The sequence below is a fragment of the Parus major genome, chromosome 4 (genome assembly GCF_001522545.3).
Source record: "Parus major isolate Abel chromosome 4, Parus_major1.1, whole genome shotgun sequence".
Classification (NCBI taxonomy): domain Eukaryota; kingdom Metazoa; phylum Chordata; class Aves; order Passeriformes; family Paridae; genus Parus; species Parus major.
Genome location: NC_031771.1, coordinates 3,635,491 through 3,651,856, shown reverse-complemented (window position 1 = coordinate 3,651,856; position 16,366 = coordinate 3,635,491). Strand labels below are relative to the sequence as shown.

The 16,366-nt window shown below is 42.7% G+C and overlaps 1 protein-coding gene across 3 annotated transcripts in view; it reads left to right on the top strand.

Annotated features, from left to right (window-relative positions):
• The window catches only part of LOC107203289 (bifunctional heparan sulfate N-deacetylase/N-sulfotransferase 4), a 67,732-nt gene that overhangs the window by 28,250 nt on the left and 23,116 nt on the right, over positions 1-16,366 (top strand). For all 3 annotated transcript variants that reach the window (XM_015625153.3, XM_015625151.3, XM_015625152.3), the window contains 2 exons: positions 5,905-5,992; positions 10,526-10,680. In XM_015625153.3, the coding sequence (XP_015480639.1) occupies positions 5,905-5,992; positions 10,526-10,680 (243 nt within the window). The remainder of the gene's footprint in view (positions 1-5,904; positions 5,993-10,525; positions 10,681-16,366) is intronic.

Below are 16,366 nucleotides of genomic sequence, written 5' to 3'. Positions count from 1 at the left end.
GCAGACCCAGCCCTCGGGAAGGCAGGAGCAAAGCCCTGCTCACCTCGCTGGCTCTGTGCCCAAAGCTCTGCAGCCAGCACTGGGAATGGCACCATTTGTAGGAAGGATGGGGTGAAAAACATCTCTGGGGCTGTGAGGTCTGGCAGCCTCCCTCTGATCCAGTCAGGTTTGGCACAGGGTATAGAGAGATTTCAAAATCCCATTAAAGATTTGACTAACTCCAACCCCTAAACTGCTTTCCAGCTCTAGCCAGTAAGTCAATAATGTGGATTCTCCCTAATTCCTGCACTGGTATTATCTGTTATAAGCATGGGCAGTGGGCTAAAACCCTCACCACGCAGAAATCATCAACTCAGCTTCACCGGGCTCATAAATTCCTCACCAAGCTGAGTTTTAACAAGTGCAGATACAGCTGGCTTGATTGTCCCCCTTATGATAGAAATTTATGCTCCAATCTGAAAGCTGAAAATAGGGAACTTGGAATCCCAGTGTTACAGTGACCCCATCAGTAATGGCAGGCTAGACATGACTTCTTTACTGACAGCTTTCCTGACAGAAAATAGCGGTGGCTAGTTATTTCACACCTTCCTTCCAGTCATTACTATGATTTTAACTGCTTTGTGGTATTCCTAGCAATTCCAATTCCACCGGCTTTGAAAAGTGCCAAGACCACAGCAGGCTGGCTTAGTCAGATTTTTTTTATCCTAGCATAGATTTCAGGAGGGAGTGAGAGAGGGAAGAGGCAATCAAAAAAAATCACATCCTGACAGTTTCTTGCAGTGCAAAGAAACATTGCTGCAAGTACTCTTTGCTTTTTCTTTTTTCCTTCCAAAAATTTTCAGCTGGAAATTTAGAGTAAAACTATTACTTTGTAGTCTTCCAAGTTTCCACAGACCACCAGCAAATTGCTGCAAAGAAGAGCTTGGGAATGAACCTCAGGGCTATGTAGCTGCACAAGCATTAAGGACAGATGTTAGGGACGAATGAAAATGAATAAATGCATTAAAAGACTTGTTGGTATTAATAACAAGTGTGTGCCATAAAATCCTGAGAAAAGTGTCTGGAAGTGAAAAACCACTTTGGTTGGAAGGAATTTCTGGAGGTGATCTAATCTAAGCCCCAGCTCAAAGCAGAGGTAAAGTCAAAGTTATATATGTGCAAATACTGGCACGTATTTTCTATCTACAGTATATATAAATAAAAAAGTATTGTGTATATAGTGAGCATATCCATATTTTATATACACACCAAAGAGCAGAAACCTGCAGCAGTGGAATCACTATCCAGCACTAGGATCTGCTCCCAAACGAATAATGACTTTGAGGAATGGCAAGTGAGCCCATTTTTTGACAAGAGTCTCAGTCATATCCCTGAGAAGGCGGTGGGACAGCGTGACCTTGGCCATGCACCCCTGGGATGCCGGCCACTGGCACGTCCTCCCGTGCCAGAAGCACTTCCTCAAACGACTCTTTGCAAGTAAAATAACTCAAGATGACAGCAAACTACAGATAGACTGCAAAACAGGAATACCCAGCTTCCCCTCCTTCCCTTGATCTCCTTCCAGACTGAGCCAAGAACTTTGTCACCAGCCCCACACCTTGTGCAGCCTCACCAACAGGCTCTGTAGCAGCTTGGGATGGGGATTCCTTGGGCAGCTCTCCTGCATGGAACACTCCAGAGGAGGGGCACCTTGAGCACCATGACCACACACATCCTGCCACAGACACAGGCAGCTCCAAGATCTGGAGGTTTTGCTGCTTCCCAAAACTCACATTCACAGCATTGCCTCTGGAAGGTCACATGTATGAGCAGGAATCCCAACAAAATGCCAGGCTTTCTGCTCCACACTGGGCAAAGTAAGCCCTGTAAATCTTGCGTCCCTCCTCGCTTTTGCTGATGATCTCTGTTTCTGGAAATGTCCCTGAGAAACCTCAGAGTATCAGGAGTTTGTTTCTGTTTTGCAGAAATCATGTTTAGAGGTGTCAAAGATATTCTGACAGCTGTGGTTTTTAAGCTAAACAATATCTATGGTTCAGAGACTCTTGGGATTTTCCTCCAGAGCTAGATTTTCAGTTTTCACTAGCTGATCTCACAGACACTCGTCCTGTCTTTCCCAGGAACCCTTCTTGCCTCTAATGCTGTTCCCGCCATGGGAACAGAATGAAAGGCACACAAAAGAACCTTGGTTAATAGAATACTAGAAAAAGGACAAGGACCTGTGCATCAATCCCCATAATGAATCCTTTTCTGGTTTAACTGAAGTTTCAGGGATCACTGCTCCCTGGCTGTGCACTTGCACACACACACAGACCCACAGCTGCATCCCTACAAACAGCCCCAATATTGAGCCCCCAAACATTTCCTCACTTTCCACTGTGTTGGCTCAATCCATCTGGCATCACCGCTGCACATGCAAGGAAGGGCTCATGCTTTAGCAGCTCAATTGATCCACACAGACCTTTTGGGTGAGGAGGAAAGCCTCTTTAATTTGGCTGACTTTCAGGTTCTGTTTTGCCTTAACAGAAATCCAGCACCGTGTTTTAGCGTTGTTATCGCTTCACTTAGATTTGGAGTTTTGCTCCCCAGAGAGGCACCTTCTACCTCAGCCTGGCCAGCCCATGCTCAGCATCAAAATCAGGAGAATTCATTCATTTGCCTTCTCCATGGATTTGATAACCTCTACACTTCCCTCAGCCAGAGGTGTTTTGACCTTTAATTAAAAGGAAAATTTGTTGTCTTCTACTCAGAAGGCAGCAAATAATGAACTCATTAAAATGAGGTTACTGTTCAGGCCTTCGAGCAATAAGAGCCAAAGTCTCATTAGCAGCTAACAATCCAGAACATAGCACATAAATAAACCTAATACGGCACAGCAAAATGCCTTGGTGCATTAAATTTGAGCAGAATCAAATGTTTACAGTCAATGATGTCTGGGGCATGAAGTTTTAATGTACTTAATGAAGGAAAGCAAATTGCTTCCTATTAGGCATGAAATGTTCCTAGAGAAATCGCCCCAAAAAGTTGATTATGTAAATGAAGGATAGAGTTATAATTAACAAGGACATAGCAGGAAAATATCAACTTCTTCCTAATAGATGCACCAATTACGAAGAATAAAGACACAGCAACTTCAAATCTACAAAAGGTAATTATATGGATTAATGTAAAAGGCTGCTGAATGCAATATAACGAAGAAACTGTATCTTGTGGGTGTCAGGAAAGCTCCGCTGACAAAGCAGGGAATCAATTAATAAAGTTAAATCTGTGAGTTTTCAGAGATTCCAGGCAATTAAGGGTTTGTATTTGAAAGAACAGCTTAGATTACCTTAAAAAAATCTCCTGTCTTTGCTCAGTCTGCCACAGTACGCTCCTTACTTCATTCCTTGCAAAGTGATCATTATTAAGCATGGCCTGTTTAACTGCCCAAAAACAACCACCTGTGGGTTCAGCAGGGAATGCTGGTCTCATTTCCACAGGCATGCCATGGGAGGGAACAGGGATGGGGAGATAGCTGGATGGCATTTGGCCTTGGAAAGGAAACAGCTTTCCAGTTTTCCAATTTGTTAAAATTCAATAGCCCTTCTCCATCCTGCAGAACCTTCAGAATCAAACCAAATAAATACTTCCTGCCTCACATGGAGCCTGTGCAAATCCCAGGAAGGTTTCTGGGTCCCAGGGATGTGCAGCCTCTCCATCCTTTCATTAAGGACAGGGAAGGCAGACTCTATTCACCTGCCAAGTTTTTTCATATTAAGGGTGTGGAAGACATTACTGCCCTTCCCCCAAACAGACAAGCAGTGACTAAAGAAGTTTGGACTGACACTCTCTTCCTAATGCTAAAAAGGGGGGAGGTCATGACAACAAAATTTAGCTGCATATTATATAAATTAATATGCATTTATGGAAATTGAAATGGTAAAAAAAAAGTCTTTAGGACCAAGCCAAATCCAGTCTGAGTGACAGATTTGCCCTTTAGACAGAGGAAAATGCTTGACACACTGCAGGTTCCAGGATTTACATCTTAATCCTCGCTCTGCGTTTTTAATGAGACCTCAGTGGGCTGGAAGGCTCCTGCCTATCCCGCAGCTCTGTCATCTTCCTGAGATGTGAGGGGAGCAGGAGAGAGGAGCCCAGGTGATGAAATGATGTTTGTTTCGTGCCCCTGCTCATACTATATGTTAAACGATGATAATTTCTCAACATGTTCTTCCCTCAAAGGAAAATTAAATTGATTTTGCTCAGCCCATCAGTCTTTCTCAACATATCTAAAAGGCTCTAGATAGCTTGGAAAATTATGTTCTAAAATATAATGACTCAGATTCTATGCTTCTGACTTTAATGGTGTCAATTTAGTGCCAGTTTTTACCAGCTGGGGATTTTCCTCAGTGTCTCAGCTAACGGTGGTGTTCATCTCGAGGTTTTACATTTTAGCGAACATTTACTTGTTATATATTATGTAAATATAGTCCCACATGTGAAATTGTCACAGGATTGAAATAATCAACTCGCTAAATGTCTGGCAAGATAGGCTGGAAACCATACAGCTACCTTAATATTTAATGCTAAAGCACAAGATTCACTGTCACAAGACTACTTTATTTCCTTTAGCAAGGAGAGGAATTTGTTTGGTGACTGCTGTAGCTGATAAACGCTACCTCTGCTTTACATCTTCCTTGGCACCCCAGTGTATGTTTCTATTCAAAAAAACAAGGCTGATGCACCCTGCCTGGAAGCCTCTTGTATTACACTCACACACCTCAGCTGCTTAAACCCTGATTTTATTGTTTATCCCACTCTGGAGATACTTTTGGTTTCTGGTCCCAAGTAGGGGTGCTACTCATTGCTTAAATTAGACCAATAAACTATTTTCCTGCAAAGTTAAGTGAGATGATGACCACACAGAATGTAATGTTTTCAAATGAAGGACAACATTAGCTGGGCTGGGGGCGTGTGTAAACCACTGCAATCATTTTAGCTTTGAACTCTGCAAGAACATGAAGGTCCAATCAATACTAGTGTTATTAATAGATAACAGGAAAAGTTCTCAAGAGCCACATAATGGAGACAGGGAAAATTGATGAAAACAGAGTTTATAACCTATTCAGCATTGGCAAGGCCAGTAGAGAGATAAATGCACTCCCCGTCTCACATGCAGCACACCCAAATTGCATGGGCTGGGGATCCAAAGCAGATCTGTGTACAAGGACCTGCTCTAGGAGCAGTGCAGAGCTGACAACCTGTAGTAAACAAAATAAAACTCACACAGGCATAACCATCTTCTCTCTCTCTTTCCCCTGTAGCTGGAGATATGCCCAAAAGAAATACTGGCCAAGTGGCCAATGCTACCTATTTCTTCTATAAGCAGCACCCCTCCATTTCCTTTACAGGGCTTACCTGAGCTTGGAGGAGAGAATAAAATAAACATTAATTAAATTAAAAATTTATTTATTACATGGACACTGCTTCTACCACAGGTCAAACCTGAAGCTTTGCTCATTCACACTTAAGCCTGAATTTGCTATTCAGACACAGCCCAAAACAGTCCTGCAGGTAAGTAAAACCCAATGCCTTCATGCCTAGATGACTATTAGTATTCCTAATTTTATTTTGGGTTTTAAGCACATTTTATCAAGCTTCACTAATAACCCAGAGCATGGGTGACCCAGTGATCCAGTATACTGCTGCCTCTGAGTCCTGCCACAGATCACTGCCCCAGCAGATAATAGCCTGGGCCAAGCCACAGAACCACCACCCCCTTGGATACTTGGGCACTCTCACTACCTTTTCTAGTCCATCAAACTCTCATGGAACAAATCAAGCTCTCTGTAATAGTTTTATAAAGAAAGGTGAGCCCAAAATACTATTAACTTTTCTAAATCCATGTTCATTTCTTATCTGTTTCAGGCTTTACTAGAGACTCAAAATTTACTGCGCACTCAGGTTGCAAATTTTACCTTCAACCTTGGATTTTCAGGAAAATTTTACCACACAGGTAAGAAGGAACTTCATGCTCCCAGGCAGCTGCAGTTAAATAGGTGACAAAACTTTGAAGCTAGCTTTAAACATTCCCTTTCTAAATAACCCAGTGCCTCACTGGGAAATACATCTTCCACCAATTCACTGTCTAGTTCAGTATGCAAAGGGGTAAAGACACACTATGGATGAGCTGCTCAGGTACACAAGGATGCCCTTGGTGTTTTCCTGAAAGATGTGTGGTGGCAAATCGTAGTGTTGTAAAGGAGGCAAAGCAGTTGCAGAAATCTCTCTAATTCCACAGGAGACAGGCCAGCACAGAAGACAGAGTAAGGTTTTTTCTGCTGTGATAGGTATGGTGAAAAGTAAAAGATTGGGAAAATCGTGTCTCAAAACCTCTGAGGAGGCAGAAGGGTTTCACTGGGATGCACTGGATTTCGTTATGCCTGTGAAGGTAATCTGTCTTGGTGATCTGCAGATGAGGAGGGATGACAAAAGGAAAACACGATGAAAAGAGCTTTGTACTGACAGCCTGCCCTTCCCACACTCGGTGCAGTAACAAGCTGCACACTTGCACTCTGCTTCTGTGGAAGATGAGTTGATTCCAAATCTCCTCGTCCTTGTGACTCCTTTCTCATTTTTGCTCTATCTCTCCACAGTACAACACCCCCTTTTTAAAAATGTTACTACTTCTCCTCCTCTATTTTGCCTTCCCCTTGCTGCACCTCCACTCAGGCTTCCCTGTGGTGCCACTAAACCGTGCTGCCCCCTAGAACTGCTGAGGCAAGAAGAAACTTCTTGCAAGGGAGAACCTCCTGTCCTTCTTTTCAAACCCTTCCCACCTCTGGAGACCAGCTCCAAAACCCTCAGCTGTCAGCCCATCCAGCCACACTCACTGAATGGTACCAGGGAAACTTATCTGGAGCCTGGGAAAAGGCAGCAAGAGGATGGGAGGGTGAGGTTAAAACCTAGGAATGGTCCAGCCCCTGCTTTCCTGGACTGTGAGGCAGCTGTGGAGTAAGGCAGGGCACTCTGGGAGAGGGGAGACGAGGAAGCCTCAGAGGGATGAGTAGAGAGCAGACAAAATGATTTATTTGCATCACTGTCGCTAAGTCCAGGCTGCTTTCCCCTTGGTTCAAGCACTTAATGCTGAGCAACTGCTGCCCAGGAAACCTCATGGACTAAAGATCCAGGCTGAAGAGCCCGGAAAAAAATGAGAGGCAGCCAGAGATGGAATTACTTGCCTGGAGTTATATAACAAGGCAGTGGCAGAGCTGTGGTCAGAGAGCAAGTCTGGAGCCAGAACTACAGCGTTCTCCTCACTCCATGCTGACCTGCCTGGGCAGCAGCTCCTTCTGGAGATGAGCTGGACACACGTGCAGTGCAGCAAAACAAAAAAGCAGCCTGAGGCTGAGCTGCTCTAAAGCAGGAACCTGCTCGGTGGTGGCCAGCTCCAGAGCAGAGCTGGCACCAGTCTCTTGTGGAGAAAGGTGATCCATGGAGGGGAGGAGATGGAGAAAGAGATGGTTTTACCATCAATAGTGTGACACACTGGGCAGTGGCAGGCAGAGAACACCCAGCCTTGGAGAAAACTCCACTCCCTGACCTGTCACTATTTTTCCTTCTTTCCCAAGAGCCTCCACAGTGTCACGGGTTTTCTGACCGATTTCACAGCTGCTACTACTGCAGAGAGAGAAGAGGATATGCATGCCTGCCCACCTTCCTAAGGCTCACAAGGCTCCCCAGTATAGCACAGAACTACTTCCCAAGCTGAAGAGTGTCCTTGGCTCCATTAAGAGGCTTGGATGCAGCTGGGTTTTTAACAGAGCACTTCATTTACAGGGTGGGGATGGCCCTTTGTCATCTCAGCTGGCTGGAAATGTTTCAGCATGTTCTCCACACAACACACACTTTATTGACTCATTATAAATAAAGCATGGAAAGGTGTTCTTTAATTACTGTACGTGTGGCTTGCTGACCCACAGAGGCTTTTACTACCAGATAATCAAAGTGTTCTATTAGTGCTCCTCAGCTGCCGTGCCTTATTGACTTCCTTAGTGTGGCATTGTGCTCTCACTGCAAAACTTGGATCACTTTAAAACTACAGAAAGGAGATGAATGTGGGGATGTGTTTGCAGATTAAACTGTGCCACATTCTCAGGGAAAGATGCTGCTGACAAATCAGATCTCGCAGTACATCAGCTGGTAAACTCTGCACTGGTGTATTAACACCATTAACAAAAAGAAAGAGCAGACCCTGTTAGTTCTGCAGCTTTAACAAACATTTCCCACTTGTTCATCCTGCAGCAATTGAAATTAAGACATTCTCAGGATTTGCATTTAAGAAGTACAAGATTACTGGTAGCAGCTTCCAATTCTGTTTCAGTTTTGAACTCCAAAGAAACCTCTAAGTACCGTTATAGTTTTAAAATATGCACAAACTTCATATTATTACCTGTCTAAAGCCAACTCAAAGCAAACACATGCTCACCCTGTCCATAGGTTTTACACATTTTTCAGATTTCACATTTAAATGAAGAAGTTTACAGAAAGGATGGAGATCATATGAGAAATTAAAACCTCAAGATCCCTTGTTTAGCCTCCAATACTCTGAATAAGGGGTTGGGCAGAAGTACTTCAAGAATAGAAGCATCCACCAAATGCTCCATTCAAATTGGCCATGTGATTTTTTTTTGGAAATGACATTACCTAAGAACTCATAAAATCAAAAAACATTCTCTTCTAAGGTTTGCAAGAAAATCTAACCTCATAAGCAATGCCACCACCTAAGGTTGTTCAGCTTCCAACCTTTCTTCCTCACCTCTGTTGTAACAGGATGGAGTTATTATTTCAATTATTCCATTATTTCAAGTGGAAAACATTATGCTTCATCTTGTTTGGTTTTTGCTACAGTAAAAGAAGCTCCAAGTTTTATTTATATCTATATTTACAAAAAAAATCATGGGGAAAAGTAGGATTTATTTGAAGAACCACACTCTACTTCAAAAGTTCATGAGGCACTAAATTATGCTCTGACCGAAATCTACCCTGATTGTAGTTCTTGATTTATTTCAAATACCCAGTTTTTTCCTCTTCATCCCTAATTTTGGCTCATCAGAGGTCCTCAGTTGCCTCCATTCTCTCCCTGCTCTGTCCCATTTTGAAAGCCTGTGTTCAGTTTTTTCCCTTGCCCAAGTGACTGCAGGTGAAGAGCACACCCCAAAACCAAGGCAGTCACTCCGAAAATGCAGGGCACAGAGGGAACAGCAACCAGGCCTTTCTTTTTGGGGTGGAATTCCCTAGTACACAAGGTTGTTTTCTTTTTCCAGCATCACTCCCATCAGCAGGAACAGCTTCCTTAGAACTTGGAGAGTGCAGCAAAGAGGGGAGCAGAGGGATTCAGTGACTCTGGGTGAAAGTTCCAAAGTACCTCTCTCCTTGTGTAGTGGAATTCTTTAAAATCCACTGCAGAAATGAGAAATAAAAGCCAAGAGCTGAAGTGCATGCACTGAACAGGCACCTCTGCATGTTCCTGCCAAGTAAACAGTGACATCCGTGGAGCATTTGCTTGTGGAATACATTAAAGGGCCTGTAAGCAGGCAGCATCTCTATGTTTGCATCAGGAGACTGATTTTGGCAATTATTTCTCAGACTGAAGCAAAATGAAAGCATTCAAATGGCAAAGAACAAAAAGGCAATCTGCTAAGAAAACCAATATTGTTGGGTAGTTTGAGGGTGAAGCTACTGGAATGTCACTCAGCCTTTCCAGGCTGGAAAAGCAGGGCAGATGAGGCTGCAGATGGTGGGAGCAGCATTGTGTCCTGTCTCAAATGCAGTTTTCTGTGTTACAGCCACATACCCTCACTTCTGCCTGAAGCAGATACCCTTTACTAACATAGGAGGTTTTATTGGGTTTACCCAATTAAATCTGGCTAAAATTGAACACTGAACCCTAAGAAATATTTGCAAGCCTTTTGCCATTACAGCTTCATGCTTGCCACCTAATTCCACTGTAAAACTTATTTCAAACTTTATCAGAAATTATCAGATTTCTATTAAGCAAGGCTAATGAAATAGTAGTTATAAGGAAGACAGAGGGGAAGCATGGATAAGATCTCATTTTTATCCATATGTTGCCTTTACAGAGAATATTTTGTATTCAACAGTGAAATTATTAACAGGACAAAAAGGAATATAACTGATATATACTGAACCTCCTCTTTAATACTGATTGAACATCATCATTTGTCCAACTTTCAGAAGACCTGGAACACAGCATTAATACTCCTGACACTGTTTTGGCACATTAAATCTAAGCTACTGGGTTGTGGGGATGAAAAGACAGTGTGGCATTAAAAGAAAACAAAGAGAGAAAATGGGGAGGGGGGAGTTGGTAAGATCATATAGGTTAAAAAAAAAAAGTTCTACTGTTTATATTTAATAAAGGCCAAGGACACCAGGTGTTTTGGCAAACTCTTCTGTGTTTAAAAGGCAATTATGGGCCTTCTTTGCTTTTCTAGTATCTTTTTCTGTCCCTTTCTTCCCTCTGCAGGGACTGAGGAGGAAGATGAGGGTGATGACCTGCTGCTGAGATCTGTGGATGAGTTCTGGTGGTTTCCCCACATGTGGAGTCACATGCAGCCACACCTCTTCCACAATGAGTCCTCACTGGTGGAGCAGATGATCCTCAACAAAGAGTTTGCAATAGTAAGAACTCCCAAGAGATTTTCTAGGATGCCCTCACTGCCATGGCCATGCTTTCCACAGGGTTTCATGCTTATCTATACAATACCTATATATTTATTCAGGCATAAAAACCACAGGCAGTGAGGTTAGAAACTCACTCCAAACCCAGCCTGCTTGTGAGTCTAACTGAATTTTGTCTCAGCCTTTCCCTTTGACACAGGCTCTCTGAAGAGGGAGCAGCCTTGCCCTAAGTATCCTGGCAGGACCTTAGGGATCAGAATCAGTGAAAACACAGCAGATATCCTTGCTTGGGATCCAAGCTTGGGGCAGCAGTTTGTACACAGGTTTTCAACTCCCTAAAGTCTGATGCAAACATCCTAAGTGAGGCAGGGAGGAAGTTGCAGTGAACCCTAAACCTGGTGTATGGTTTGGGAGAAATCTTGATGCTGACAGAGCCAGCAAGTGAAGCTGCTGGGTTTCACTGTGCCTATTTTTAAGGACCTGCTTTAGACAGCTGAGCTCTTACTAATACTGACAGATAATGGTTCTTCCCTTCTCCTCATTTGTGCCCTGAACTTCCAAGAGCCATCCTCCCCCCTAGCCCAGAACTCCCAGTACTTGTACTATTTACAGCCTTTTCAGGATAATTCTGTTGGCTTATTGCAGCAGAACAATGAGAACCTGAAATCTATAATGCTGCCTTTGGAAAAGACACTGTGTGGTCTTTGGCGAGGCACAGAAATGCCAAGCAGCCAGAGCTGCTCACAGGAGCAGAGGGACACAGTGGGGCTTCCTCAGCTGCTTTGGGAACAACAATCCCAGCTCTTCCCAGCTCCAAAAGGCCAAGCACCCCTTCCTCCCATCCCTCATAGGAGCTGAGGCACATCAGGAAAAAGACAGAGGAAAATGCCTGAACGAGCAGTTGGAAGCAATTTATTCCCTTGTTTATGGAAATATTTTCCAAACAACCTTTGTAGAAAATTAATTAAAAATGGCTTAACTGTTTACTCATTATGCCAGACTTCCCCCCCTTCCCATCTTCTGCTTGGCAGGATAACTTCTTTTCCTTTGTACAGTTCTGCTTCCTTGTCAGCCTCACTCCTGGCATGGCCTGTTCATGCCTTTTGTGTAGCCTGGCCCAGAGACCCAAACAGAGCTGAGGTTTTAAATGCAAGACTAATTTTTTAAACCATCCATATCTCAAAAATACACAGATCCTTCATCTTTAAACCCGTGGGGAAATTCTCCTAGTATTTTCAGGAAGCATGAAGTCATCCAGGTCAGGCCACCTTTGGGAGTAAAATCCATAGCACAGCCTGAAAACAGAGCTGGTAATGGAATCTGTTTCTAACTTCAACTCCAGCAAGATAAAGCCCGTGTCGTGAAGGGTAGAGACTCCTTAGGGTGCCTATAAATAAGGAGCTGATGTCAGTGAAAAGCTGCTGTTATTACACTTTTATTTCCTGCTAACATTTGGACAGGGGTTGTATCAACCCCTAGACCTTGAATCTATATGAGCTGTACAATTTACTTATGAGAACATTTCTTTTCAAGAGGCTTCCTCTGAAATTCTCTCTTGTGGGAGAAATTTATCTTCCCGATATGACAGCCTTGCTGATAGCTATCAGAGAGGTCCCAGCCATGACTTCAGAGTGGGTTTGATTCCTCCCTGGCTTTCTCATCCTCAGCATCATGTCTTACTTTAAAAAGTACCTCCCTGTTCTGCAGCTGCATTTCTCTAAGCCCTCCAAGTTAAAGCAAACCTCCTTCGATACCCTTTGATTTCACATTGTGGATCCAAATTTAAATTACACACCTGGAACAATACACAGAATATTTGCTTGATGCTACATGTGTTTTGTTTGCTGTCCACTACCTTTCTTTAATATTATACTCAGGAGAGCACAGCTTGGTGCTGGTGCCATTTCTCACATTTCTCATTTATTGACCGTATCTTCCCACCTCCTGTTGTGGCTGCATGTAGAGGTGACACTCTGTGACAGCTTCTGCAAGGGAAGCTGCAGTAATTATTTGGAAGTGTGATCACATTAATTCTCCACCTAATGTGCCACCTCTGTTCACTTCTTTTAAACATGGCTAAGGAGGTAACAGGGTCGTCAGGAAGGGAGAGCACATCATTATATCCAAGAACAATACTCAAGGTTGCTGAAGATCCCCAATAACACACAAAAGCTCTGTTTATGAAGACCTTTTGGCTCCTCTGGCTGGTAGATAAAAGCCTTGGCTCTGTTTCACATGGCTTTATCCACACCTTCTAAATAAGGTTCCATAAAATGGGAGCTGACAATTGCAGCCTGCCTCAAACAGCTCTATCACAAGACACAGATAGAAATCAGCTATCTAAACAGTCCTGTACACACAGAACTAATTGCTAATTAGGTATCTAATTGCCTTGGATTTCAGTGCAGATACAGACACCTCTGAGCCTCTGCCTTCAAGGAATCCTTTCCACGTACACTGCCTGTGAAGCAGGACTCTGCCTTCACCCAGAGCCCTCCAAATTGAGCCATGTATCACTGAGATTTTTGTCCTTTCCACTGCCTGCCTGGTGAGAGAAACAAACTTCCCCACATCTTCCATAAATGTCATTGTCCCGTTGCTCTGGATCTGGCAGGCAGCAGAGGAGGTTTCACCTTATCCATGTGTACCTGAGTGATGGCCCCCACAGCTGCACCATCCTAATCCCCATTCCCAAAGCCCTCACTGCCAAATCCATCATCAAGCACGAGATCCTCAGCCTCAGAGGAACAAGAGAGAGAGTTGAACTTAGTGGTAAAGTCACAGGCTACCCAAAGCTTTGCTATCCCAGGGTCATCCTATTTACATAAACATCAATGTGTGTTCCAGAGCCTGCCTAAGGAAATGGCCAATTACAATTATTTTGATTATCATTTGGGTTTGAGTTGATCATGTTTTGTAGTTTGGGGTTCTTTTTTCTATCAGAGGATCCCAAAACCCTTTAAAGACATTAATGAACAAAACCTCAGATTAAATTTCACAAACTGATAACTCCTTAAGCATTACTCTCCTTGTTTATAGGCAATGCAATGGATACAGAGAGAGGCAAAAAATCACTGAAGCAGAAGTCTCTGATAGCACATACTCCAAAAATAAAGCAAACCAAGTTTTCCCTGCCATCAAGAATAAGATATTCCTCCTCCCCCTTTGTACATCCTTATCTGACAAAAGCAAGTGGGATGTATCTAATCTGAAGCCCGTAGCTCTTGATTTCATCCCTTGGTTTGTTTGCTCAGTGATTATCTTCTGTGCTCCTTTGTGAGTACAGAGCCCAAAGCTCAGCAGAGACAGGGCACAAACTGTCACTGGCTTTACAAGGCAGCTCTGAGCTGATAGGAAGAAGAAAGAAAGATATAAAACTGAACAAATCGATTAAGAACCTGTCTGGTAACACTCCTTGGCTCCCACCTCCTGCTTACAACCAACTGCAGATGCACATTAGCACTTCCTCTGCCTGCAACTCTTGAGCTTCTCAAACCACAAATACACCATGAGCTTTTAATACACCAATTAAATACCAGCAGTACAAGGGCCCAGTGACCACACAGCCAAGGCAAAGCATCTGCATGTGATGGAAAAGAGCCTAATTTGTCCCATTATTAATATCTGTGCTTAATGTGGGGAAGGAGAGATGCCCACTGGAGACTGCCTCTAAAAATGGGCTGTAAATATAGGATAACATCATCCTGTGCAGCAGGGTGAGATCCATTCTGCCTCACCTTATGTTCTTCTGAAATACTCATTTGCTGCATCACCTGCTATCAGACAAAGCCAAAAGGTTGGGCAAACTCAGCTGAGGTTGTATTTAGCTTTTTCATCTAATAAAATCCTTCACACCTGCACCTTGACTGTCTGTGTGAAAAGATCTACAGCAGACATAAAATTTATTACATGAAAAGTTTGCGTTCTTATTTTCTCTGACAGTGGCATATCATACCTACATTCCAAACTACACAAACAGGCACAAGTTTTGAAATGAAAAAAACACCCAAAGTATATTTTGCATGTAAAAATCAGGAAATTGTTCCTTAGAATATACAAGAAAAAATGTTCCATACAGGTATTTTTTCTTATCTTGACACACCAGCATACTCCCTTAACACATGAGTTTTCATTCCCAAGGTAATCTTAATAACACAATGAGAGGAAAAGAAGAAAAGTGCAACAGAAAATCACTAAAAAGGGACACACAATATTTCATCTTCCCAGGTAAACTGCAAAGAGAACTGCCCAAAGAAAATACAAGTATTTGATAGTTGTTTCTTCTTAACTCTGTATTGGATATCTGAGTGCCTGATGAATTTGTGTGATGAACTACGTTGTGAGCAGGTTTTACTCAGAGGTTAATTTGTTTTTTATGTCGAGAACTCCAGAAAAGCTGCCTAATTTTATTTGTCAGTGGCAGATCACCATTTCAGCATCCTGTTGCTATGGCAATTCCAGCATCAAACAATAAGGAGACAAACAGGCTCTTACACATATTCATCCAGATCCCTGCTTTGGGACAGGGCACCCAGAGCAGTGTTCTGCTTTACACCCAGGTTTGTGTGTTCTCCCTTCCCCACATTTGGTGAAGGTTTGCACATTGAAGCTGAGACAGGATATTCAGGTTAACAGCTTGAGAGACTGAGAATCGCAGAGCTCTCAGGCCTGGCAATAAATGGCCAGCTTTAAAGATGCCTTTTGATAAAGCTTTTTCCTTTTTACATGTCCATGGCAAAAGAAAAAAAAATAAAAATAAAGAACAGGGTGATTTACCATGTCTCACTATAGAGCTATCCTTCATTCCAGCTTTCAACTGACTCATGCCTCTCAAGTAGGCAACAGCATTAATAAACAGAAATTACATTTTGTTCTCAGTAAATTACAAAATACAGAGTTTGGGTTTCTCTTTTACAAGATCAGTCAGTAACCTGAGGTCTTGACTATAAGGAGTGGATCATTTTAAGTGGTTGCATTATGTGATGTAGGAATGAGTGCTCCCTAAGTTAAGATTTAACTTAATTTTTTCCTATGACTCAAAACCCTTTCTTTGTTAAGTACTTCAGGATGCCCAGCAGAACCTGCTGTTCCTGGAATTAAAGTAATCAATGGATAATGTGAGCAAGAGGAAAGACAAAATAAAACCCTAAAATAATCATCTCATATTTCAGCCTTTCCCTCTGCACATCACATTTAAGGGAGTAGAAAAGAGCAGATGTGTCCAGTAGTAGTGGGAGCAAGATGAATCTGTGCCTTTGGAAGAGATTTTCAAGAGAACCTACAGATAATATTCATCAAGATGCACATATTCCCATATAGGAATGGAGCTAAATATAAATATTTATAAAAAGTAAAAGCGGTCCAAGGTTCTTTGCTACTACTTTAATATCATGTGAAAAAATAAGGAGGTTCGGAGGATACGTGAAATATTTATTAAACCAGGAAGGAATCTTTCTCCTATACCAGAACTAGGAAATAAAATCCCATGTACATCACTGCAACATTTTTTTTTTCCCCATCTGTTTACTAGCTTAGAAAGGTAGGATGCATGTTAAAATACGTGCAATACGTAATAGAACAGGAGGCAAATCTACTCCATGCAACAGGAATGGAACCTAATCCAGGACAAAACATCGTTAGCACACTGGAATTCCAGTTCTCTCCACCTCCCTCCCATTCCCAGCTA